Source organism: Atractosteus spatula, chromosome 6, assembly GCF_055471065.1.
Source record: "Atractosteus spatula isolate fAtrSpa1 chromosome 6, fAtrSpa1.hap1, whole genome shotgun sequence".
Taxonomy (NCBI): Eukaryota; Metazoa; Chordata; class Actinopteri; order Semionotiformes; family Lepisosteidae; genus Atractosteus; species Atractosteus spatula.
The window spans coordinates 25193312-25221263 of NC_142711.1; the positions used below are offsets into that span (position 1 = coordinate 25193312).

The 27952-nt window shown below is 36.6% G+C and overlaps 1 protein-coding gene across 1 annotated transcript in view; it reads left to right on the forward strand.

Moving 5' to 3' along the window:
- Positions 1-27952, forward strand: part of xylb (xylulokinase homolog (H. influenzae)) — a 121452-nt gene that overhangs the window by 50771 nt on the left and 42729 nt on the right. Inside the window, exons 16-17 of the mRNA XM_088918947.1 lie at positions 15580-15638; positions 17400-17487. Coding sequence (XP_088775073.1) covers positions 15580-15638; positions 17400-17487 — 147 coding nt within the window. The remainder of the gene's footprint in view (positions 1-15579; positions 15639-17399; positions 17488-27952) is intronic.

Below are 27952 nucleotides of genomic sequence, written 5' to 3' on the forward strand. Positions count from 1 at the left end.
AGCTGCATGGTCCACATCTTTTGTTTCAGTGTGGCGCAGCAATTACATAGACAGTCATGGAAAGAGGCTGATATTTTCAATTGAGAAATGAATCTCAATTTTCAATTATACATTATGGGGATGTATGATCATGGAAGGGTCCACTGAAATCATAATCAGGAAGTCCATGTTAGGTGTGGAATTTCATAAATTTAAAAATAACCAAAAAAAAAACATACTAGGTGCTGCCTACATTGATAATTAGCCAATAGATTATCTTGAAGACAATGTTAAGATTTAGTATTGAAAAAAAAAACAATTTCAAAATGACATTCTTTGCTTCCACCCTCTGCGATTTAGTCTTCTTTATTATCTCCTTAACAATTATGGGATTCTTCCCTTTCCTTTCTCCTTGACTTTATATTCTTCCTTTCCTTATTTATTATCTCAAGCTGTTTGCCCTCACGTTAATGTCTATGGTTTCACTCTCTCCCTCTCAATTCCTTTCTTCTAATCTTTCCTCTCAGATTTCCCTTCCTCTGCATTCTGCTTGACAGGACAGGAACTCAATATAAACCATCTTTTTCCTTGTACAAGTTATCCTAATAAAAACAATAAAAGAATAAGAAGGATCTTTTTTAATAGGTGCTTATCAAGAAACTTGAAACTCTGTGAAACACTCTGTTGCCCAATTCTGGGCAAATTGTGGGCAAAAAGCAATTTTGTGCTAAATGGTCTTAGAGTATAATTGCCTGAATCATCAGATTTTACACTAAGAGTACACATTTATAGATGGTACTGTGGTTTTTGGGTAACCTTCATTTAAAAAAGCTAAATTAATCAACACAGACATTGACACTGTTTACATGGATATAACATTAGATTCTGACTAAGTAATAAAATATACAGGCATACCAACTTTTGAGATTAAACTGCAGGAAAAAAAAATATGTAAAGTGCAATTTTTGCTTCTAATACATAATCTACTGTAGATCTTTTAAAAAATAAGCAAAATATATTTGTTTTATAAACCTTTTATGACTACTTGCAAATGGATAACATTACTTTTTGGAGTTAAACAGAGCCCAGGAAAAGGGCTGTGCTCTGCGACATCAAGATGTCAGAAACAGTGGCGTACTGTGACTTTTCTAACAAGACTTAAAGGAATACACTCAAATAATGTAGATCTAAATATGAAGAGGCATTAAACACAAGTTATGTTGTTATCATTTTGAAGTTTATTCATAACAGGTCTATGTGTATCTTAAAACATTTACTTTAAAACAGAATATACATTTTGGGGTGCCACACATCACATATACAGTAATACAGTGTTTTTGTTTAAAGATATTTGCTCATCTTGGCAAAACTGAAATTCTAGCTGTCTCACTTTTGTTAACTGTGAACTGTTAATTTAACCTGGAATTAAACTGGTTAATTAAATAAACCTGTTTTCTTTGTGTGAAAACATTACAACATATGCACATGCCCAACAAAGTGGTGAACCATTTTTGCCCAATTAAGTCCCATTTTGTTGAATTATAAATAACATATACACATATAGGCTGGCATAGAGGCACGGTGGTTACTATTGCTGCCTTGCAGCAATGGAGACCTGGGTTCAATTCCTGAGGTGCTGTCTGTGTAGTGTTTGTGGGGGTTTCCTCTGGGTGCTACGGTTTCCTCCAATAGTCACTAGCATTGTTAGTTTAATTGGCTTCTGTAAAATTGTCCCTGGCGCGTCTGCTGTACAGTATGTGTGCCCTGTGATGGGCTGGCATCCTGTCCAGGCTATATCTCTCCTAGCACTTCCTGAGATTCTGAGCCACCATGCCCCTGAATTGGATAAGCGGTAATTTAGAGAATTTTTGATGATATACAGTATGCACATTTTAAACTGATTGAAATTTCAATTTCAAATGAAACCTAAATGCTCAAACTTAGCACTTTTATAGGTGAAAGAAATTAAATGACCGCAAGTATGGCAAATTATATAAAATCATTTTAAAATATTTATCATGTATATATATCGTTTGAAAAACTACAAAATAGGACATCATTGGAAAGGGGTAAATACTTTTGCAAGGCGCAAATTATTCACACAAAGGCGTTTAATTTAATAAGGGAAAATACTGACTGATTCATTGCTGGTCTTTATCTTATGAAACAGGACTGAAAGATACAGCTGTAAAGCAGTCCTATCTGTGACAAGAAACTTAAGATTACAATTAGGTTGAGAACATGGAGTTTAGGGAGTATAAAAGCGGCTTTGATTTAATGAGACATTTATTTGAAATCTCTGAATCCAATAGGAAGTGCTTATTAGCAGGAGTGAAAAGATTATATCAAAGGAGCAGTGTAATGGCCAGTGGTTAAACCTATACTGAGAATGCAGGCAATTACATAGATATCTTAATGCTTTTCATCTTTACAGACAGATTTAAGACTCTGTTTTTAATGCAAAGCAATTTCTTTAGCAGTACGCTATATTAAAGCTACTGCTGTTGTGGTGAAGTGAAGTTAGTTTTAATTTTGTACTTATTTGTGCCTAAAAATTTAACACGAACAGTGAGCATGTTACTTATTGCTGCTTAAATTGTGCTTTTACTAAAACAAAGGTATGTTGTTTAGTTTGTGTCCTTTAGGGTGTATTAAGTCATTATTTATACATTTTATGGTTCATTTTCCTTTTCATTCTGCAGCTCTCTTGGTACATAAGTAATAATAATAATAATAATTGCTTACACTTATATAGCACTTTTCTGGACACTCCACTCAAAGCGCTTTACAGGTAATGGGGACTCCCCTCCACCACCACCAATGTGCAGCACGGTGCATGATGCGACGGCAGCCATAGTGCACCAGAACCCTCACCCCACACCAGCTATCAGTGGGGAGGAGAGCAGAGTAATGAAGCCAATTCATAGATGGGGATTATTAGGAGGCCATGATTAGTAAGGGCCAATGGGAAATTTGGCCAGGACGCTGGGGTTACACACCTACTCTTTTTCGAGAAACGCCCTGGGATTTTTAATGACCAAAGAGAGTCAGGACCTTGGTTTTACGTCTCGTCCGAAGGACGGCACCTGTTTACAGTATAGTGTTCCTGTCACTATACTGGGGCATTAGGACCCACATGGACCGCAGGGTGAGCGCCCCCTGCTGGCCCCACTAACACCTCTTCCAGCAGCAACCTTAGTTTTTCCCAGGAGGTCTCCCATCCAGGTACTGACCAGGCTCACACCTGCTTAGCTTCAGTGGGTTGCCAGTTGTGAGTTGCAGGGTGATATGGCTGCTAAAGTACTAAGTACTAACAGTGTAAGTACAGATATACTACAGTACAGAGAAAAATGTGAAATTATTATGGAAATTTAATCCCAATCTGTATGTGCTTCATAAATATATTTATATTTTATTAAAACAGTTCAAAGTTTTTTGATTGAAGTAAAAATGAAGTAGGAGTGAATAATTATGAATGAGTGTGTCTGAAATAATAAGTGAACTGCTAGTTTACTTAGAATGGTTAAGAGGACAATTAGAATTGGGTGGTTGAATAATTGGGGAAGAAGAAAACAAGACAGAGATTGCTGTCCTGTCCTATATAATGGTCATACAGGTTAGTGGAAATAGATCATGCCTCATCAAAAATATTGCAGAGAACCTTAAAAGGGTCTAGAACACATTGAAAATAATACATTTGGTATTTTGCATTGTCCAAGTCAAATTCTAGACCTAAAGCCCATTGAAATGTTATGTCAGGACCTGAAGTGAGCTGTTCATGCAAGGAAACCCTCAAATGTCACTGACATTTGAAGCATTTCTGTAGGGAAGAATGGGCCAAAACTCCTAAAAGTCAAAGGCCTGGTAAACAGGCAGGAAACAAACAGTCATTGCTGCTCAGGGAGGTGCCACCAGTTATTGAATCTCAAGATTTACATGCTTATTCACACAAGGATATTTACTAAAAGATAATTTTGTTAATTAAGCAATCAAAATGTATCTTATGTATGTATAAGGTTTTCTTCAAGCCTTTCATGAAGATCTAATTACATCTTAATTATAACTAAATTATACAATTATATGGCCCTAACTCCGGAGTGTTGATCAATTTTTTCCTGTATGCAACACTGTATGTTATGTAATACATTGCAGCAACATACAAAGTAACAGAAGATAGTTTCTCAAATGTGGGGAATTAGTTTCCTTACTAATTTTCTAACCTGTATTTCAGTCTTATAGCACCAAGGGGGTCAATGCAGGTTTTCTAACACCACTTACAGTATTTGTGTTTTTTGTGATTTTAAATAATATTTATTAAAAAGGAGAACAGATTTAATGTCAGGATTAACACATAGTGTAATTTTACTAGAACTGAATACTTGGTATATTCTAATGTTGATTGTTCTAATGGAGCAAAAACAAAATATTTCGGAAGCAATATAAGGAAATTGACCCTTATACATTTTTACAGTCATCATGCTAGCTTTTCAGGGTATTGTTGTACTGGTGAAAACAGAGCTTGATTTCATTAAGCTTCTGGGTTAAAATAAAACAAATGAGCCTTCAGTCCCTTCAGTCCTGGTTGATACATCTGTTTCCCTGAAGGTTAATTATTTGCTCTCTGTACTCTGCTATTCTAAACGTCTCTCCTCATTTTGTTGTATCAGTACCAACTGTACTTATTAACATTAAGAATTGACTTACAAGAACACATACGCAAGACTATTATTCATCGACTTCAGCTCAGCTTTTAACACTATCATTCCAGAGAAACTAGTCAAGAAACTCAGTGCACTGGGTCTCAACACTACCCTCTGCAACTGGATTTTGGACTTTCTGACAGGCAGACCTCAGGCTGACCTCAGGCTGTCAGGCTGTCAGGCTTGGAAACCACACCTCCAGCACACTAACTCTGAATACTGGGGTCACACAGGGTTGTGTGCTAAGTCCATTGCTCTTCTCCCTCTACACCAATGACTGTAAGGCTAAACACAACACCAACTCCATCATCATGTTTGCCGATGACACCACAGTTGTAGGTCTGATCACAGACAATGATGAGAGGGCCTACAGGGAGGAGATCAATCTCCTTACAACGTAGTGTGAAGACAGCAACCTCACCCTCAAGATCAGCAAAACCAAGGAGCTGACTGTTGATTTTAGAAAACTGCAAAATGGACATGCCCCTGCCCACATCAATGGGACTGAAGTGGAAAGGGTCAGTAGCTTCAAATTCCTTGGCGTCCATATCACCGAGGACCTCACATGCTCTCTCAACGCCACCTGTCTGATCAAGAAAGCGCAACAGCGCCTGTACTTCCTAAGATGGTTGAAGAAGGCTAAGATATGCCCCCAGATCCTCACTAACTTTTACAGATGCACTACAGAAAGCACATTGACAGGTTGCATCACAGTGTGGTATGGCAACTGCAGTATTGCTGACTGCAAAGCCCTACAGCAGGTGGTGAAAACTGCCCAGTCCATCACTGGGGTTGCTCTCCCATCCATCCAGGACATTTTTGACAGACGGTGCTTGAGGAAAGCTCTAAACATCATCAAAGACCCAACACACACCAGCTACAGACTGTTTGACCCTCTAATATCTAGAAAATGGTACCGGAGCATTCGGCCCGGACTACTAGACTCAGAGACAGTTTTCAAACTATTAAACTCCTAGCCCCTCTTACCTATGATCTGAACCTCACAGTGCCTTCTCTCTTTCCAAAACTCAAACACACATTGAAATCTACCTCTACCTCACATGTCAAGAAGCTCACTCCCCATAATTTTCTATCCTTTATTTCATTCTGTTGATGTATGATTTTGCATATCTGATGTTGTTTTGCACATTACCTGTCACCTGTGTTTTTTTGCTCATTGCCTGTTGTCTCTGTCTTTCTTTTCTTATACAATTGTAATGTTGTTGTTTTTTTGTACTTCTTACCGTCTGAGAGCTAGCTAAATATCATTTCATTATACCATATACCTGTATATGAGTATAATGACAATAAACTTGAACTTGAACTTGATATTTCCCATATCAAGTCAATGTGAGTTAGTGTACCCTAAATTGATGCAAGTGGTTGCTGATCTGTCTCACTTTTCCACTGTGGTGGATATGAATGTTTTTTTAGAAGCTGAAATTGTTAGGCTAATGAAAAATAGAATATAGAACTAGTTAGGATGTTGTTAGCAGAAGATGCAGCATGTTACATTTCAGCTGTCTTGAACACCTCCGTAATTTAAAGTATTTAAAATCAGATGAGACTCACTGTTCTATTTAGATTGGTATTGGTTTGTTTAATGGTAGTTTATATGTTGTAATGAGGAATAATCACTTGAGAATGCCAAATAGTGAGCACTCATCATGATGCTATTAAAAAGAATTACAGCTGACACGCTTTTAACCAATTTGTTCAGACAGGGTTGGGACAGGAAATAAGTGAAAATGAATCCCTATCCCAAAGTTAATTCCCATTTTATGAGACAGCAAGACCTTTTTAGCAAAGCGGGCAATTAGATGTGTAGACAGTGCACTAAGGTTGTGTTTCAATTATCATTTCAGTGACCTACCAGGCTCTTTAAGTGGAATGTCAGCCAGAAACTAGATAAAATTGCATAGTGAGATTGAACTCTGTGCTGCACCGAAATGTGCATATATCCAAATAGAGAAAGCAGAACCTTTAGATGTTTGTAAATTGACAAAGTAAGGCACAAGCGGGGTTATGAGACAGAAGATTACTATGTCACAGAGCTAGGCATTACCATAGGGTGAAGATGTTCTCTGAATAAGATAAATGAATATTCTAAAATCATATACATTTTTCATAATATCTACTGTAGCACACTTACACTATGGTCTCTAAAAGAGGCATTCCATGGAAAAGGAAATAATATGAATTTGCATGATATCCTGCATTTTCCTATTACCTCCTTTTAGCCTGCAGACTACAAAATCTCTTAAATTTCCTTTAAAATCAACCTTTTTAAATCCAAGTTTCAATCTTGTATTGATTGAATATGAATAAAAAATTAATAAAGTATTTTTGTAAAATGAAATTTTTGTTGTGGGAATGTGTTACCAAATGATAATTTTATTATTTTAAAGAAAAAAATACAAATCAGTTTATTTACTGTTTTTTTTTTAAACCTATAATGACTGTTTCTTGAGAATTCTCCTCTGGGACCACAGGATCTTACCAAGTGGAGAGCTTAGAACCATAAAAAAGAAAGTAATGTTCCATTTTATTTGATGAGCTAATTTATCTAGATAAATGGCAGTCATACAATTCATGTGCACGGTCCATTAAATATTAGGGTTTATGCAGGAATTCAGTTAATACCAGACACCAGATAGATTTCGACTACATTTTGAAGAAGATGTAGTGCTGCACACAGTCGTGAAGAATCAATACATAACTCTTCTTAGGAGACCACAAGAGTGATGTTCATTGGAGGAGTTATGCATGTAGTTAAATATGCTATCAAAATGAGTCCAGAATGTACTGTATCTAGTGCTTGTTGATGCCTGGTTTTATGTGGTAGCACAAGGAATGTAACGAGAAGTGAAGAAGGACAGGTTTTAAAATAAACGTATTTAAAAAAAAACATACTAGATGACAAACAACCATATCATATATAAGTTGATCATTTTTCAAAAGAAAAATTCACACAAAACACAAATTTACATCATTCTATTCATTAGCTGAAAATAGGAAATTTTACTGAAACATCAATAATATATAGACCACCCTTTATGGAGGAATACAGGTAGACAAAATTAGGACATTAAAAATATCACAAATTATTTTTCAATTTCCCATTGATAGGGAGCACAAATATTTCACCATTGAATTTAGTGTTTGTATTGAGCAACTCAACTCATCAGTATAGCTTAGATAGTAAGAAATAATTTACTGATTAATCTGCAGTTTTCCATCCTCCAGAACAAGCAATATATAGTATCCCTCCTCAGAAAACTCCTCAGTTTTGTGTGTTTGGTGTGATCTGAAGAAGACTCAATAGCTGAAATGTTTTTTTTTTCTCTTTCAATGTGAAAATAACAACTGTTTGTTCCTTCCCAGAGGCTCTTTAAGTTTTTCAGTGTTTTGTATCCATCCAATGAAATTTACAATAAGCAGTCTGAAGCAGTCTGAAACTGACCCACAGTATTTCTCCAATTCCGAGAGGAACCTTCCAGAGTAGTGGGAGTGTTTTTCTCCCTCTTTCCTAAGGGTTATGCCTTTTTCCTTACTTGTTTGTGCCCAAAGTTTATGTTGTATGCTCAGAGTACCACAAAATTACTTGTGGTCCCAGCTAACTTTCATTGCAAACAATCCTGGGATATACAGTTGTTGTTTTTTTTCCCCAAGACCCCATATTCTCTTAAGTTGTAAGAAATGTAGGGCAAAACCCATGGTCATACCCACTGTATGAACTCTCTCCAGACTTTCTCAAGACATTTTATAAAGATAATTAATAAGACTTGAAATAAAAAGTCTTTAGAAGCTATTTTGTTATTTCTTTTAAATGCTGAATTTCACATTGTGCTTAAAAGTTACCAAACCCATTCAATACGTTCAGTATGTTTTTGTCTAGACTGATCAAGCGAGCATTCTTGTCAATAATTTGCATCTAATCGTTAGTTTAAAATAATATCATATATACTCAGATCTTAGCACATTTTTGACACTATGTTGCTTTAAAGCATTTGTTATACACACAAAATGCAGTACTCTGCACATTCAAAACAAAAAAGACCAGAAAGAAAGATGTGAATAGATAATAAGAAATAAAATGGAAAATTCATGATTGTATAAGTATTTAAACCCCTTGCTGTGACAAATCTAAATTTATTTAAGTATGTTGTTGAATGGCAAACACTAAGAGAAGGGTATTAAAAAAATCTAAAGGCACTGAATGTCCCTTTTCAGCTTGGTGAAGTTGATCATTAAGAAATGGAATCAGGCTGTCCCTGTAAACTGAACAGCTGGACAAGAAGGAAGCTGGTAAAGGATGCCACTGTGAGGCAACAGCGATTTTGAAGATGTTCAATGGCTGAGATGAGACAAAAATGTTAATGAGTCAAAGCTGGCTGTATTGCAGAGTGGCAGGAAAGAAGATATTGCTAATAATATATCTCATATCCTGCATGGATTTTACAACAAAGCCAAAGCACTTAGGTCATACAGTACTTCGGACATGTGACAAAAACTATGGTCAGACTAGACAAAACTGGAACACTTTGGTCTAAATGCAAAATGTTACTGTACATCTAGTGCAAACATATCGCCCAATCTAGACATTCCTTACTGTCAACCATGGTGCTAACAGCATTGTGTTATGGGGCGGCTTCACATTAACAGGGACTGGGAGGCTTGCCAAGACTGAGGGGAAAATTGTTAGAGGAAAGTACAAAGAGATCTTAGAGGAAAACCTGCTAAAATCTGCTTAAGACCTAAAACTGGAACAAAAATTCATCTTTCAGGAGTTTGCACCAGAGCTGCACTGGAGTGGCCTAACACTAATAAAGTGAATGTTCTTGAGTGGCCCAGTCAAAGTTGTGACTTGAATCCTCTGATAATGGGCCAAGAAGAATGGGCAAAAATTGCATCATGCTATGTTGGAAGAGACTTACCCAAAAAGACATGCAGTTATACAGTAATTACTGCCAGGTGCTTCCATCAAATATTAATTTCAGTGGTCTGAGTATTATGCATTGAGCACTGTGTTTTTCTCATACTGCAATTTTTAATTTTTCCTAACATTTACTGCAGCCTATCGTACTTTGATAAGACTTCAATTAGAGCCTGCAGGTCCTGAATAAAATGCTTGTTTTTAAAAATATGTATGCATTATTTTGTAATTTTGCAGAACTGTATATAAAGACAATCCAAAGAATTGCTCATTTTCACATTAAATATATTCTAGTTTTTGTATAAGCTTTAGCAGTCAGAATGAATATTTTATGTGTGCAGATTAAGAACAGACTCAAATCATATTGCAGTGAATGCTTTTTCAGCTTGAGTAGCTATAGTACTATATTATTAAAATGAGGAAACATCAAGAAAAAAATAGATGTTGTTTAGCAGAAAGCTTAATCTAAATTCTCATTCAGAATGCAAGCTTTGTTGCTTGTAGTTGTGTGAACTAGATAATCGATAATTATCTGAACTGGCCTTTGATTCACGCTACATAGGAAAAATGAGAATATGTCAGCTGGCAAGAGAATGGCAGCTATTTCAGTGGCCTTTGTCATGTGCTTGTCACCTTCTCTCGGATGACAGTGACTTCCGGGAGCCATAGACACATTGCAGCAGTTTTGAGCAGAGCCATTGTAGCTAACTGATGTGGGTATCTGCCCTCAATCTACATCCAGCCTTTGTGTCACAAAGGTTATCTCTATTTTCTTCAAAAAAAAATTGCCATCAGCCTTTCAAAGGATCAATTAAGAGCTTTAGTGAGTCATATGAAACAAACATGATATACAGGTTTAAATTAAAATCTTTAGAATCTGTATATGGTGGTTCTAGGCTTGAATTAACAGTATGCTGTTATTTCCTTCATTAGGCAGTATGTTTATTACAATTAAGGTTGGGAATTAAGGTTGTAACGAATATATTATCCCACAGGAAAGTTCCTATTCAAGTACAAATGAAATACAGAATTTTTGATTGCCATGTACTTTTTTTTAGTTTATGACAGCAAACTTTAGTAGAAGAGAATATCAATTGAATTACTTATTCAGATTGAAATCACAAACAGCTGTTGAAGAACATGAGTTGGAAAGATCCCTGAGAACCTGAAAGATAATTCAATGATACTGTATACTTTACAGTCTTTAAAGACCATTTTCTATAGATTTTTCAATATATATTCACTGTCAGTCAGTGAAGATATCGGAGGCTTTAATTCCCCTGGATTAAAAAAAATATATATATAGTTGAACTTCTAACCCCTTTACTAATGAAATTCCATGCCTTTCCACCAAGTTAAATTCAGAGGTTTTGAAATGGCTTCAAAGGGAACATTAATTATTTATTTTTCTTTTAGTGGCACAACGCCTTCAACTCTTCTCTGCTTGTTTGTAGTGTTTTCTAGAATTTGTATTGATTTTTTCCCTTTCCCTTGTTGCTGTGGTCAACAATGACCATTCAAATAATGAAACAAAACAGCAAATCAATTACAGAGAGCTTCATCTGGATCCTTTTAATTCGTGTTGACACCTCAGATGTACAGCTGCCTGTGTGACTGTTTTTAACTATATCAGATGAGTGGCAATTTTATCTTCTTGGATGTGTTGTGATAACATCATCTAAAAACATGAAGGAGAATTCCTGGACATTTTTCCTTTTGTGCTGCATATCTCCTACCTCATGAATATTTTTACATAATTGCAGGCTTCTAAAAAGGAAGCAAAACTCAGTCAGAAGCTTAAGTTCTCCCAGAGTTTGTTCTTTCTCATGATTCCTGTTACAAATCACACTTTATTAAGTCATCACAGGCACTAAGCACAAATGGGGTCTGTGGTGGTGACAGTAAAGAATAGTGTGACATTAATGGGGAACTTTAGGTAAAACTCATAGCCATTTATACATATAACTTTGGAATCTCAGTGAAAATCAAATAGCACGATTTTTTTAACATCAAACCTTATTGACATTCATGTAAGGAAATGGGAGACACCAAATTTGGCTATAATTTACTAATTTCATGTGACTAAAACAAATCCTTTCTAATCCTTTCCTTTCTCTTGATCACATTTTCTTGGATGATGATGATGATTATTATTGGACTCATTTCTCTATGTATCTAACTACATACAGTTGAAGTTGAAAAAAAATGTTTTTCTTTTTTTCTCTTAACAAGTCAGTGCCACCCACTAGAATGAATTTAACCCTTCTGACTACTACAGTACTAAAATTATCTGACCACTTACTCTATAGGTGTAACACATATGAAGATGCAAATCAACCTCAGTTTTCATGCTTGGGATCTTGAATTTTGCTATCACCATTTTTCTCATCCAGAATTTGTATCTCCTATACTAATGATGTCTAGGGCACTTGGATTATCTGACTCTTCATGAAATCTTACAAAATAAATAGGTTGAACTGCTTTGACTCTCCCATATAAGATCAGAAATCTTCTGGAAAAGTCAGTCAGAATTTAACAGAAATGTGCGGAATGGACATTTATGGAGACTTTTAAACCGGACTGGTAATTTTACTGTTTTTACTGCCACATTCTAAACCATGTGGCATTTTGCTATTTTACTATTATCTATAATTATCTGACAAAACAAATGGTTATTTTCTCTTGACAATATAGAGATTGTTTTAAAGTTTTATTAAGAGTCAGAAGCTGAATATACAAGGTTGTTTCTAGGTTATGTAACAGGGCAAAAACCTTTATGCCCAATGAATCACTGTAAGCTGCTCAAAATGTGATTTTTGTTAAAGGTAAGCTAGACAGAGAAAGTGCATGTCTGCTCTATTGTTTCTCAGAAGTCACGGATTCACTGGCTAGACAGTAACTGAAAGAAGCCTCCACAATTATTCAAAAGGAAGGAGACAGCCAAATCCATGCTTCTTGAACATAATGTTCAGGGTGGTTGCCTCATCCCTGACCTCTGGGTGATTCTATTACTTTTGTTTGAAGTGAAACTTAAATCAATATTTAATATTTCCAATAAACCCCTTTCTTCTCTTAGAAACTATTGTATTTTCACTCTTAAGAGCTCCTACTCAAAATTCAGAAAGCAAAAATTATTAGATATATTTGTGCATGAAATTGTTAACATGGAAAATGTATTTCTTTCAGAGACGCCCATTTTCTTCAAATTGCTGTATAGTAGTGATATTTAATACATGTAGCCTGAAATGAACATGAAATCTAATTAACATCAGTGCCTCTTTCTGGATATAAAAGTCTGTGCCAAGAGTCAGTTGGCTCCAAATCTTTGTCTTCTCCAAGAATCAGTCATAAAAGGTCCATGACATGTCTCCAGAACATGTTCATTTCAGCTTCATTGCAAGTTAACAGACCTAGGAGCATCATAGAGAGAAAAAGATCACAGATGAGTGGAAACAGGGTCCAAAGAACCATCTTTTAGTAAAAGGGGCAGTGTGGTTTTCTCTTCTGTGACTAGAGAGATTTAGAAGAGGGAGCAACAAGAAATGAACTCCAGTGCTATGACGATAGGGAGGATGTTTTGGTACCTTTTTTCTCCATTGTTTGGAGCTGTTCAGGTCACCTTCTGCCTCGTTAGTGGGTGCATAACATTTTGTGATTAAAAGATTAGTGAACTTGGGTTTAAATCATGCTGTAAGTCCACTAGGGCTGATTTGATACCATCCCAGCAGTGTCTTACTGTGATCGTTGTCTAGCACAAGAGCAGCCCCCTCTTGGTGTTGGCTGTCTATACATCCTGAATGCAAAATAGTTTATCCAATACTGATCCATCTTGTTTCACTATTTCATAAAATGTTAATATGAAGCAGCTCCATCTCTCTAGCTACATTGTCTGTATATTCCAACATCTCCTCCTGAGCAGTTGCTTCAGCCCAAGGTGTGATTTCAGTTTGGTAGTTTCCACCTGGGTTTGGCTTTCAGGCATCCTGAAGGTTGCACTGATGTCAACATCTCTCTGTTGTCAACATCTCAACAAGGGTTGATTTAGGAATTTCCTTGTGAAGGTTCCTGTAACCATAATGGTTTTTACAGTGTGGTGTTGCTGGTGCCACCACCTAACCCCCAACCTGGAGGAGCAGTTTGCTGTTGTTCATCTGTTGTCTCACCTGAAGACAGTCCAGTTTGGCTGAACTTGTTTTTTTCCTCACTGGCATAGCATTTGAAGTCTTTGAGACACGCTTACTTCTGCACCAAGACCAGGGAAAAAAAGCAAAAAGAGAGAGAACACAGGATTAATAATGGTTAAAATCCAAAATGGGATGCTGTTGTCAGTGGAAATTACATTCTTCTCTGAACCCCTCTTAGTTTACTGGATATGGAGGTTTTACAAGTATGGGTTTCATTGTGTGCACCATTGCTATGCATATCACAGCCAATTAAATTTATACTTGCAATCTTCTCTCCTAGCAGAGGTTAATATGAAGAACAAGGATACAGTGCTACCTTATATCTACAATTTCCCTCATGGGATCAATAAAGTATTTATCTATCAACATAAATGAAATAACCAAATCAGAAATCATTTCCTCTATTAAATGCTTAAAAAAACAATAAAGCAACAGACCCAGATAACATCGCAGCTCAGCTCCTGAAAGTAGATATTCCTACCACCACAGAGCTGCCCTACCCAGTTTGCAAAGAAATTTTGAAAACAGGACAAGTGCCACAAGAATGGCTTCAAGGTCTGGTTTTTACACACCACGAAAAAGGAGATGTTTCAGACTGCAATAACTGGAGAGGTGTCACTCTTCTGGCAACAGTTTCCAAAGGTTTTACGTGAATACTTTTGATACAGATGCAAGAAACAGTGGAACAACACCCGAGGGAAGAGCAGGCCTGGTTCTGCAATGAATGATCCTGTAGATCACACTGAGAAATATCATTGAACAACGTGTTGAATGACAATCCACAGTACATGTCAACATCATCAATAATGAAAAGGCTTTCGATAGTTTTCATAGAGATAGCCTCTAGAAAATCCTACACCATGGCCCCTAATATTGTCAACCTTTTCAGAGCACTCTATAGCAATTTCCAGTGCAGTGTGTTACATGAAGTAATTCGGCCAAAAGATTTGCTGAGGAATCCAGGGTCAAACAAGTTTGTCTTCTCTCTTCACTACTGATCCTTATTGCCCTGAACTAGGTCATTAAAGAGACACTATGTGATCAAAGATCTGAAATCAGATGGACACTCACAATCCAACTAGAAGACCTTGCATATGCTGATGACCTTTGTTTAATATCAAGCACGTTCAAGCAAATGAAACTCAAGACTAACCATTTGTACACTGTCTTAGGGAAAATTTGTCTCAGGATCAACACAAAGTAAAGTAGATGGGCATCAACACAGACACATCAGAATAACTAGATATAAATGGCCACATTATTAACATAATAAACACCTTCACCTGCCTTAGTAGTATTGTAGATGAATGGTACTGACATAGGTGTGCACTCTCGCATCAACAAGTTCAAGAGCTGTCTTGCAACCCTAAAACAAACATAGAGATCCAATAACATCTCACTCAAAACCAACGCAAAATTTCTCAACTCAAACATCGAGACTGTTCATCTTTATGGCTCAGAATATCAGGAAATCACAAAAGAAATAATGAATAAAGTTTGAACTTTTAGAATCATTCTGGGGCTCAGCTGGAAGGAAGCATCCAAAGTGGCCGAGGATACAAGAAAATTGAGGGACCTTGTGGAGGCCTTCTGCGCCATTTTGTGTGATGAGGCCTAAGTAAATAATCCTCTGGCCTAGTGTTTAGAGCTCCTTTAGAGTTTCAACAATCAGGGCAATAGAATTAGAAATAAAAAGTTTTCTTTCTTTCAAGCAGAATCATGATGGTCCTGATTTAACATGAAATTCATGTCCGATGTTTTTTATTTACTTTATTTTTAGTTCCCGGAACTAGGGTCCTGGCAACTGGTGGAGCATCAGCAAACAAAGACATTCTGCAGGTAAATGTCAATATTCATGGTAAAAAGCCTTTAATCACTAAAGATGGATGTCTTTGTGTTTAAAGTGATATTTTTGAAGTTGTTGGCAACATCAATTTTTTTGCACTCCCTGCTGGGATAATGGGTGAAAAATCATTAATATTTTCATATCAAAAAGCACAGGTACTTTCTTTTCTGTGTATTAGTGTTAAATTAAACATGTGTTTTAACTACCCAGATTAGTCATCTGTTTTTCTAGTGTCATTCATGAAAATAATTTTATCTGTACTTTGTCTGATTTATTACAAAAGCGACCTTACAAACCCTTTGCCTTTCTACAGTGTAAGTTTATGGCTTGAGTGTCACTCATTGTAAAATATTACATAGACCATGTAAGTTTGTTTATAATGAACATAAATGTTTCCCTCATGTCATTCTTTTGTTGTTCCTGACTTTTGACTTGCTCTGAGTTGGAATTAAAAAGATGTCAACATAGGTAAATTAAATTGCTTACTGTCATGAAAAGTAACCTTAAACTTATTCTTAAACTGATATACTGAGCATCAAAAGAAACATTATTTTGTATGTAGATTTTTAGGAATCACAAGTTGACTTTAAGGTATTGATTAAAGTGTAATATTTGTTTAATTGATCATTCCTGACTGGGCATGATAGTTCATGTTGCATAAACAGTAAATCACCTCAGAGATGAGAGAATTCATTGAGCACAGGTGATGAGGTGATTTAACCTGTTGAATCTAAAAAAAAATCAAGTAAGAAAAATACAGAAAGGAATCGACATGCTTGGCTGATCAAAAGAAGAGCTTTTATGCCGCAAGTATATTGGATGCTGGAGTAAGTAACCTAAGGTGGACTCACCAGCGTTGAAGCCAAGCCCTCTTTAGAGATGAATAAAGATTTGTGTAGTACTCCCTGATGCACATCACAGAGCAGTATACAGATATACAGAATGATACACTAATTATTGTGTACCATAGACCAGACACTGGAGAGGTCTCAGATGATGGTCTGGGCAGGAGTGTTTGGTCTTTGCTTGTAGTGATTAATGACATCCTGACTTGTGCTACATTGATCAAGTCCTCAGCCTTACTTGCTTCTTTCTTGGCATAACAACAGAAAGACAAAATATGTCCTCTTTGCTTTTCTTTCAACGACTTTCTTATGAGAATACATGTAAAAGTAATATTATGGATTCACTTCTCACAAGACTTGAGCCCCATTGAACAGCTGAGGGATGAGCTAGGACAACATGACATTGAGTAATCAGAGACCAGCAAATAAGAATATAAATATTTATGTTCTATATAAGGAAGGAGACAGATAACCACAAGGCAGTATCATCAAAATGTTGTGTTGTGTGACGGCTTCTATTACTATTACTTTATTACTTCCAACAGTGGCCACACACTACTAGAGGTACTGTACTACTGTACCTTTTATTTATATATACTGTATATATAATATAGATGTCAAAATTGACACTCTGTATTTGAAACATAAACATTCACTAAACCAAATTTATAGAGTGTAATATATGTTCTTGTTGACTGATTTATCAGTGATATCTCTTCAGCATTTATTGAAAACTCATTCATCCTGGTAATATAGGGTACAGGAAGTCAATATTTGCTTCTACGTGTGTAGGTTCAGTATTGACCTCAATCTTCCTGTTTTCTAAAATAAAACATGTATGCTGTTGTTTAATTTCAGATACAATCTCTACCGAGAGTTTACTTTTAACTAATAAGCATTTATCTTCAGGTTCTTGCAGACGTATTCAATGCACCAGTGTACACTATTGACACAGCTAATTCAGCCTGCCTTGGGTGTGCTTACAGAGCCAAGCATGGTAAGAAAACCGAATAAGTGCCGGAAATGCAATAGTTCTTCTTTCCTTTTTGTTACCTTACTTTACAATCCACACTTCTTTGCACTGTCATAGCACCCTATGCTAATCATATGAAAATGCAACAGACCATTTTAATACAGTGTTATCGAGACACTTGATTCTTTATATCTGGGTCACTAAAGGTTTTTGTTTTTGAACCATAGCCATTTCCAAGGCAGACTTTCTCACTTCTTCAATTGGCAATGCACACTTGGCTTGGTGCTGCTGGAGGTAAGGCTAAGATTAGTTGGCTATGAGTCTCTCAGCTCCCAGCAAAACAGTGGCCCTTGCAGGTTTCCAAGGGACTGTAGGATTGTGGTGATATCGTGAGGCTCCAGACCCTCCTGTGGCACAGCAAAGTTTGTTACATGACAAAAGATGAATGGCTTGATTGATGCACTTGTCATATGAGCCTGTTTGCACTTCCTAATTCTCTACCTGTTTGCACAGGAATTTTTGCTGTTGGCCAATGGCGTAAAGACACAGTTGGAGAACCCAGATCTGACGAACACACGATCAAAAGAATTTTTGTAGTGGATGTCAGTTTAAAAAATATATAAAGGGGAATCGTTTTATAATCCAAATGTTACAATACTTAAGAGTGCAACTACCAATAATCTCTCACTGAACACTCTCCTTCCTTTTCACCAAAGCCATAAAATCCAGTACTTTTAGATAGACACTATGCAAACTGTTTATAGATATAAAATAGCTGTTTTCACTAAAACATAATTCAGTCTTTATCCTCTAGCTTTTACCTTGTGGCACCATTGGATAGAGACCTAAGCAATGTGGTGAGGCCTGTGGATGCCATTCAGTGGCACTGATCATTCCATTAGGTCATTATGTTATTGTTGTGTTATTTCATTGTATAACTTGATTGTTTTGCTGAGTTTTATTCTGGAATTTAATCAATAAAATATCCAAAGGAAACCACTGAATCAGTAGATGTGGTTTGTTCCATAGGCTAATCATTCATTCTAAAATTTTCTCTTGTGAATCTTTTATGTCACGATGTCAAGGAACAGCAGGTTATGGGCTTGTATTGTAGTTATTATCTAACAGTATACATACAAATATGGCAAAAATGCAGCAATGCAACAGTGTAACAATGTTAAAGCCTTAATTAACATGGCCAACAAACTGCAAAACTCAGTCAGACAGTCCATAACCCTGTTATGTATCTTAACCCTGTAACTTGCCTATTCAAGTTAATTGGTACCAATTGCACTGACGATACAAAATACAATATTAGTGCTCTTTGAAGTGACCTTTTTCCGACAAGAGTATATACACAGCCATGCATTTATGTAATGTAATATTTTTGCTTATACTTTTGTAAATACATGGCTTTTGTCTGTCACTAATAAGTGTTGAACATGTATCACTATCTTCTTTTAAAGAAAATCGCATCATTGAAATGTGGGATGGATAAGAGGTGACGAGAGAAGCATTGAGAAGTACATCACAAAAACAGTCATTTTGATTTATTTAATTATGACTTGATAAAACAGAGCAATTTATTTGAGCACCAAATGGTCTGGCTTTACAGGTAAACTGGTGTTCTTATAGGACTTGCCTTTCTTCCATTCTTTTGTTTCTGGGACACAAACTGCTTTAGAACTGCAGATTATAGGAAATAATCTGCTGTATGATGGTGGTTGATCATGGAATAAACTTGGCCCTGGCTCCTGGATTTAACAACCCAATGAAACCTGGCAGGTTATTTCTTACAACCCACTTTTCTGTGTCTTGAGTTCCTTCATCTTCCTATTAATTTCAGAAAGCTAGGAAAAGTGGAACTTTAGGTCAGTACTTTTACTGTACTGTGTATTTAAGGAAGCTAAGGCAAATAAATTCAAATGGAGAGTTCCATGCACTTGGAAACTTCAAGACCACAGGGTAGGTCTATAAGGTTTATACCTTTGAAAATACATTCCAAAACACCCAATGAAACAATTTTTAATGTGTCTTAAATACCAGTTTACGAATCAATGGCTTTTGCAGAACATACAGTACATACTGTACATTTACATGATATACTAGACGTTGATCAATTGAAGTACAAGAAACAACAAATTTACAAATGGGGAATTATGAAACTTGTGAAAATCAGGAACTGACTGAACAGTTTAGTCAGTTCCTGATTTTCAGCTTTGTAGCTTGAAGTGTTCACTCTGCCAGGTGACACAAACTTTATCTAAACTCTTAGAGACACTTCCTAGTCACCTAAAGCTGTAACAATATATAGGGTATCCCTGTTTAAGAGTCTGTTTGCTCAAGTGGCTGATTCTGGTGGAGCTTGAGCTCATACTCAAATTAGATGCTCCAACATAAGTGAAGACAGGACAAACATACACATATACAATATAAATCTCTTCCAAAGATCATATATTTTGCTGTCATTTTCCGTCATTTACTACATATGGTCCATTCCATGTTAGCTATGAATTTTCTTTCTGTGCAATTGTTGGTACCCTATAAACTCGTTTTTAGAGTTAGAGTTTGACTGAGTGTTTGGGGTGATGTCAGAGGAAGAGTTTGCATAAAGTAAGAACCACACATGTTGCATTTTCTTTGGAGAAATTCAATACTTTGACATTAATCAATAATTTAGACTGAATCTTCTGGTCTTTTATTGCAACATAGGGGATAGAATTGTGCTGTTTAAAAAATAAAACCTCTTGTTTTTATGATTCTGTTTCAGGTGCCTGCAGCATATTAATGTGGAAAATCAGAATGAATTATTTTGTAGCTTTTAATTAGTAAAACAGAACAGATAGCTTGTACAGATCAGAATTGTTTGAATTAGAACCCTTGCAGCTCTTTAAATAGAGTCATTTTATTTTTCATAAAATGCTTTTTTAATTTAAATGAATATTTCTCTACTCGTACAGATTTCGTGTGTAGCCTATGGCAGTTAGTTAACAGAAATTTAAACTTTTAAGTCTTTTGTCATTACTTGAATGTTCCTTTTGTAAGTTGGTAAATCTAGTCAAAAAAATCTAGACCTGTTTCTGGACTAAACGCATCTACACATCTACTGCTACATCTGTTCTCTTTCTTTTTCTTTTTCTTTTTCCCGTTTACAACCACTTTTTGTGCAATATATGCCAGGGACCTGTGCAATACATTTATATTTATATCTATAGTTACATCTATATTTATATTCATATGTGTGATATGAGTGTGATACGATTTTCTGTGTACTGTTCTGTTCTAGTTTGTTCTTGTGCGTCCGGACTGTGAGTAACTCTTGTATTGTATTGTATGTATTGTACTATTATTATATAATTCGTTACACTGTGGCTGTGTTGTGTGTGTTAAGCTGCTGTTGCACTGCAATTTCCCTCACGGGATCAATAAAGTATCTATCTATCTAGTCCTTAAGCAACATAGCTTTGTTCCGGTTCCTATTGATACTTGACTGCATGCATTCAGCATAATATTTGAAAAATACCTTTTTTAATCAGTAGAAACCAATCAAAATTAAAGGCATCTTAGAATTAGAATTTTTTACAGCCGTTATGGGAAACTTCATGTAACTTTAATTGGCTTATTTCATTACCATTGTCACCAAAGTAGTGTGCCGAACTATCAGCTATAGATCCTAGTTTCAAAAGAAAGGATGTTCATACTGTGTGTAATGCTATTGTCATTTTTATTTTATACAGAAACAGAATTATTTCAAATCTGAGGTTGAGAAGACAAAGTACTCCATGTAATATTTGTGTTTTAGAATGCCAATTTGTAATGGTTTGCTAGTTATTGCGGTTATTAATGCTTTACAATCTAGAAAAAGGCTGGGTTGTAAACCTTCACACTGATTTGCTGGTTCAATCTTTTGATGACTTAGACCACAAAATGATTTTTTTTTTCAGGCACTAACACAGAAAGAACATCCATAACTAACATGCCAGCAGCCATATCACCATGCAACTCACAACTGGCAACCCACTGAAGCTACGCAGGTGTGAGCCTGGTCAGTACGTGGACGGGAGACCTCCTGGGAAAAACTAGGGGTGCTGCTGGAAGAGGTGTTATTGGGGCAAGCATTATGCGTTATGTGGGTCCTAATGCCCCACTATAGTGACAGGGACACTATACTGTAAAAAGGCGCCGTCCTTCGGATTAGGCGTAAAAAAAGGTCCTGACTCTCTGTGGTCATTAAAAATCCCAGGACATTTCTCACAAAGAGTAGGGGTGTAACCCTGGCTTCCTGGCCAAATTTCCCATTGGCTCTTACTGATCATGGCTTCCTAATAATCCCCATCTATGAATTAGCTTCATTACTCTGTTCTCCTCCACACTGATAGCTGATGTGTGGTGAGCATACTGGTGCACTATGGCTGCTGTTGCATCATCCAGGTGAATGCTGCACGTTGGTTGTGGTGGAGGGGAGTCCCCATTACCTGTAAAACGCTATATAAGTGTAAACAATTATAATTAACATGGGATGGACAATAATTCTTGTCTGATATAAAATTACAACAAAACACTTAATCTTTGGAAAAGATTTATACTGTATATGTGTAGGTTTGTCCTGTCTTCACTCTATTGCCATAGTTTGGAGCGTCTAAGTTGTGTATCAACTTAAATTGTGCAGATTGTAAATTAATGATTTTTCCATAACACAAGCCTAGCCACATTCTTGGCTGCAGGTGCACATTTGCTTCTCATTTTAACTGTAGTATACTTAGGATAATACATGATATTTCTGTCTTAAAAGTTTTAAGCCAGAAAAAGTTTTAAATTTGGCGAGAAAGATATCACTATAATCATCTAGCCTTGTTTGGAATAGTTTGAAAGCCCATTTAGCATTACCATGAGAATGCTTTTATTTGCCTGTCTGTATGATCAGAAGGTAGCGCCTGCTCAGACTACTTTGAAATTTGAATTCATAGACTTTTTTCCCTATCTTGCATTTTATTCATATTCTTCTCTCTCAACAGTTTAGAAACTTTGCAAGGAATACAAATCAGTCAAAGTATTATAACAGTACAAAAAGTTGTGCACAGGAAATGCAAGAGATTTCCAACTTATGTCTAGCTACAGTATCATGATGATTCATGATGATCCTTAAAAGCCCTTATATGAACTATTTTCTAAGGTATGCTTATCCTTTTAATACTGTATAGCTCAATAATGAGATCCACAGAGTACATAATAAGCTTGGGCAAAGGGGGGTAGATGGTAGTATGGCACTTATGACCTCATTGTAGGTAAAATAAATGAAAAGGCAACTCACAATATTTGCAGTTCAAGCAAAACTTTGATTTGAAGTCAAAATTGTGTACATGTTGTACAAAAAAATAGCCCATTGGTGTGGTAGTTGTTGTTCCTGACTCATAGTTCCTGTCTTCAGTCCTAGGCTGAATTTTGGACCTTCTATTTTGAGTTTGCATATTCTCACCATATCTGTCAGGGTATTCACAAGGCACTATATTTTCACCTTACATTTTGAAAACAGTGATAGTTGGATCAATTGTCACTATGTACTGTATGTCCATGCTCTTGAGTACGGTACGTGTCTGTAATGCAATGGACTAACATGCCTTCCAACTTGTAATCCTGCTGTGTGCTAGTTCAGTATGACCCTTACTAGGATTAAGCAGCTTTCTGATAGTAAAAATGGAAACAAATGAAGAACTTTTGTGGCAAAAAGTGGCCTGATGTTGACTAATATTCCATCTGTCCAGATTGCTGCATGTTTTCATAGTTTATTTAGTTGCTTTCATTTTAAGCCTACACCAGTTCCAGAGAAAGAAGGCAAAGCTAAAGATGTGAGCATGGGACTTGATTAAGTTATGTTAATGAATATACAACAATCCATAATCCATTGAATATGAAACAACTAATGGGTTTAATAGGATTACATATTTAATTTAAAGCTTGCTTAGTGAATCTGTAATTGTATTAACTGGATGTTTATAGAAATTAGATGTCAGATAATGATGTCTTGCAGGGTTTAGTGAATGGATGGCCTGGCCTCTAGAAAGACTAGAACTTGGGCTGCACCAGTGCTCCTCATATTCATAGTACTTTGCATTGGTGAAAATGTTTGCAGTTTCTGTCTTCTACTTATAGCTGTCATTTTTGTGACTGGCACTGAATATTATTTTTCACTGTATATATAACTTTTTCCCAGCTGCCCTTCAGACTGTTTTCTGCATAAAACAAATCTTAAGATGCTACTTTGTCCTTCATCAAATGCAAGTTTGCTGTCAGGATCCTCTGCTTTCTCTGCCATATAGTGTGCTACAAGTTCACTACCTCGAAAAGAGTGCTGGAAGAAACAAGTATAAAACAGTGCAAAAATCCACATTTTCCTACAAAAAAAATATTACTAGTACTAATTATCATGGTTGTAGGATATTGTAGGCTGTTCCATGTTGTGTGACACTATCATCCTGCTGTTTTAGGCATGATTTAAACAAACTGGGACCTGCACAATAACACGAACTCTGGTTTAACACAACCAAGCCCCGCAAAAACAGTATCCAGGCTATTCCACTTACACAAACATTCAGATGAACAAACAAGAAATGTAGCACCATCCTACTCCAATATACCCTGAAGTGACCCCAGACAAGCTGCTAACCTTCTGGGGGTACTTAAAGACAACAGTAGCCAAGCTCAAAACCAGGAACAATTTGAGCTCCAAACTTGCTGGTACAACTTGAGACACTGCTACCACCACCCACAGGACCTCAACCCCTGCACTGTCTTTCTCAGCAGCAGAATACTCTCCCCCCTGTCTGGTCAAGGCAAACATCACACCTCCACACATCTGATGACTTGCAATAACACACAAAAATGCTTAAAAGGTTCAATACACTCTTCACCTGCCATTACATGAGGAGATATTTAATCCACCAAAGATATGCCTGCCTTCAAGAAAGCCAATCTCCAAATCCCCTTAGAAAAATCCTCCCCAACAAGACTCCACCTGGGCTGAAGAATAGGAATCACTGGACTTAACAAGCACATACAGTATCTCACCACATGCCTTATCTTACAACCCCCAGGCTTTTACCTTCCAAGAAAAGTGTTCCACTCTGAATTGCTTTAGGATTGGTCATGGTCCATGTCTTGCCAACCTCTACAGATGAGGGATTAGTGCAAGCCCTCTTTGTTCCTCTGGGATGGAGTAAACTGTGCATCACATCCTAGGGGACTGTTCAATCTACAGAGTCTGTGGAAAACTGTACAACCTCACCATAGGTGGACCAGACGTTATGGCTTGGCTCACAGACTGCATTCACTAAGTAAATAACATATGCCACTCAACGCCAAGGATATGCTTAGTTCATCCAATAAGTGTAAGGCACACAAAGCAATGTACAATTTGTAAAGGGCACAATATTTGCATGAGGGTCAGGGCTTCTGGCTCAAAGCTCCCGTGTTTAGACTGTAATTCCAGCTGCCATTTTTTTTTCCGGAAGACCTAACAGATTGACCAAAAAACAACATTCTTTCCACTTTTTATTCCAATGTGGCGAAAGACCTACCTCTTTATTAGGTTTTGCCCAAGGAACTGTACAAACATACTTACAATGGCCACACATGTAAAGGAACAGGATGCTTTATTTCAATATTCCTCCAGGTTTTCAATACAAAAGAACAAAACTCTCCACAGGCTTGTCAGTGTGTTTCTTCCACACCCCACTATCACCATTTTCACCCTTCACCCAAACCACAAATGAGTGGTACTTTTCCACACTTTTATCAATTATCTAATAATCAAACAACTGACACCTATTTAGTCTATTTACACATGTTATTGGCCTTTGGGCAGCTTCTTGGCAGTTTTGCTGCACTCACATGATTTAGAGCAAGTCCCATACAGCTCAATTATTGTGAAAAATGACATACTGTACAGGTTGGCAGCTTGGTGGCACAGTGGGTAGCATTGCTGACTTACAGCACTGGTGCCCTGGGGTTCTGGGTAAATGCATTAGAGAAGTAAATGCACTAGAGACGTTCCTGGGTTGCTATTTGCATGGAGTTTGTAGGTTCTCCCCATGTCTGGATTCGCTTTGGTTTCCTCCCACAGTATAAACACAAACATGTAGGCTAATTGGCTTCTGGTAAAATTGGCCCTGATGTGTGTGTGCCCTGTGATGGACTGGTATCACCATCCAGGATGTATCCTGCCTTGTGCATGCTGGGATAAGCTCTGCCTTCCACATCGCCCTGTACTGGAAAACCAGTTAGAAAATGTGTGGATGGACATTGAATGTGGATTTTGAACAAGTAAATGCACTAGAGATGGAGCTGCAGGAAGTGGTAAGTCTCACATTCATGAGGGAATGTACAGTACATGTACTGTATGGTCAATCGACAGGGCACCAACACACAGAAGCAGAAAGGAGAAGTTAGTCAAAGTTGTAGAAGGAATGGGGATACAGCAACCTCATGTGACACTGCCTGTTAACATCACATTGCTTTTAATTAGTTTCACACATTCTCCCAGCTCTCATCGATCAACTAATTTATTTCTTGGTTTCCATTCATTTACAGATTTCAGCATGAATTACCTTTAATTTTCTCTCAAACCTGAAAAAAAACAATGTTCTTCTTTTTCTTTGCAGCACGGAATTAACACCTAAATAAGGTGTCAAGTATAATGCAGTCATATGTAATGAAATTAAAACTAACCTTCAAGGATGTCAGAAATGCAAACGAAATGATGACTACTTCTTCTGTTAGCAAAACTACTTTCTTACTCATCTCTGTATTACTATTAATACTAATGCCTGCTGTCATCTAGCATTTTTAAATAATCATGGTATAGTAAGGAAACAAACCATTCAGGCATTGTGAAATCAATCAGTAATCAAATATAAACCAAAGGTTTACAGTTTCAGGAAAGCAGACTGAGGAGGCTGTTACCTTATATATGTTTTAATTTACTTTCTTATTATTGTTAATCTAATAGTTTTATAGGTATAAACAAATATCTGTTTTTAGTACTGTATGGGAATGCTACTTATAGACTGCAGATCTGTACTCCACAGGTTTTTACCTTTTCCCTAGTGGGGTTTTGCATGGCACAGTATACAGTACTGATTTTGTGGTGACAGTTAACGTTTATATTCTTGGAATATGTGTCGAAGTGTAGTTTTCTGGTACGGTGCTCAGAAATAATTGACAGTATGTTCTGTTTCATTTGGAATGATAAAGAAAGCAATTCAACGGCAGGAAAGACAATACATACAGTACAATGAAACATCATTAAATTCGAGAATTCATGAAAAATCCCAGCTAACAATTAGAAGACGTACTATGAGTTTGGTAGGATTGAACAAAAAAAGAATGTAGATAAAAATGTCACTTTAATAATGAAATGAAAGTTTCCTGTTCACCCTTAGAGAGTCCACAATTTAATGTACCATTCTTCCAAAATTGTACTGTGACATTAAAAATAGTCCAAAGAAGAACGATCTCAATACCATAACAGTAGGCATGAATAGAACATAAAACTAAATAAAATAATTAAAAAGTTTACCTTCTTGTGCAGTGGTTAGCACTGCTGTTTTGTGGATTCTAGATCAGGAATGCTATCTGTGTGAAGTTTGTTTGTTCTTCCCATGTTCATGTGGATTTTCTATAGGAAAACAGTGTAGTTTCCTCCCAACGTCCAGAGACATGGCAGTAGGTTAATAGACTTCTGAGAAAATTGGCTCTAGGTGTGAGAGTGTGCATGTCTGTTTGCAGTGAACAGGCGTCTTGTCCAGGGTGTATCTTGCCCTGCGCCCATTGGTTGCTGGGATAGGCTCTGGTTCCCCCGCAGTCCTGTATTAGATTAAAAGCTTAGAAAATGAAAGGATGGATGAATGATGTTTACCTTCTAACAAAAATTATTTTAAGGAGGTTTGACTTACTGTAGATTTTAATCCGCCGAAAAGGTTTTCACAATCAACAAACAACACATAAACCTGAATATTCTTATGGATATATGAATCAAGCTAAAACATCATGGTGTCAAAGACAATTCAGAGTAGAATAGTGCTTTATGGAATCTCATTGGAATATTCCTGAAGAAATGTCTTTTTTGGAACCTTAGTGAAGAGCGAGACCTAATGCCCTTTTCATTCACAGTGTTCTGCTTTTTCTGCAGTGTTTGGCAGAACATAGAAGACAAAATGTTAAATACAGCGGTGGACAATTAGTTATCTCTAAATTCTACAAAAGATGTCTGGGCCAAGGGTGGGCGGTCATACCTATCCACAGATCAAACAATCAAACAATGAGCAGTAATATCCAGCACTGAGAAAGCTAGTATAAGAAGATATCGGGTTAGTTTTTTTGTTTAGAGGAATGAACTTTCACACACGATTTGAAAAGTTTACAGAGAACAAGCTGTACAGAATTTGAAACATTATGTGAAGACTTTGAAAAGGCAGCTTGGGAATATACTAAG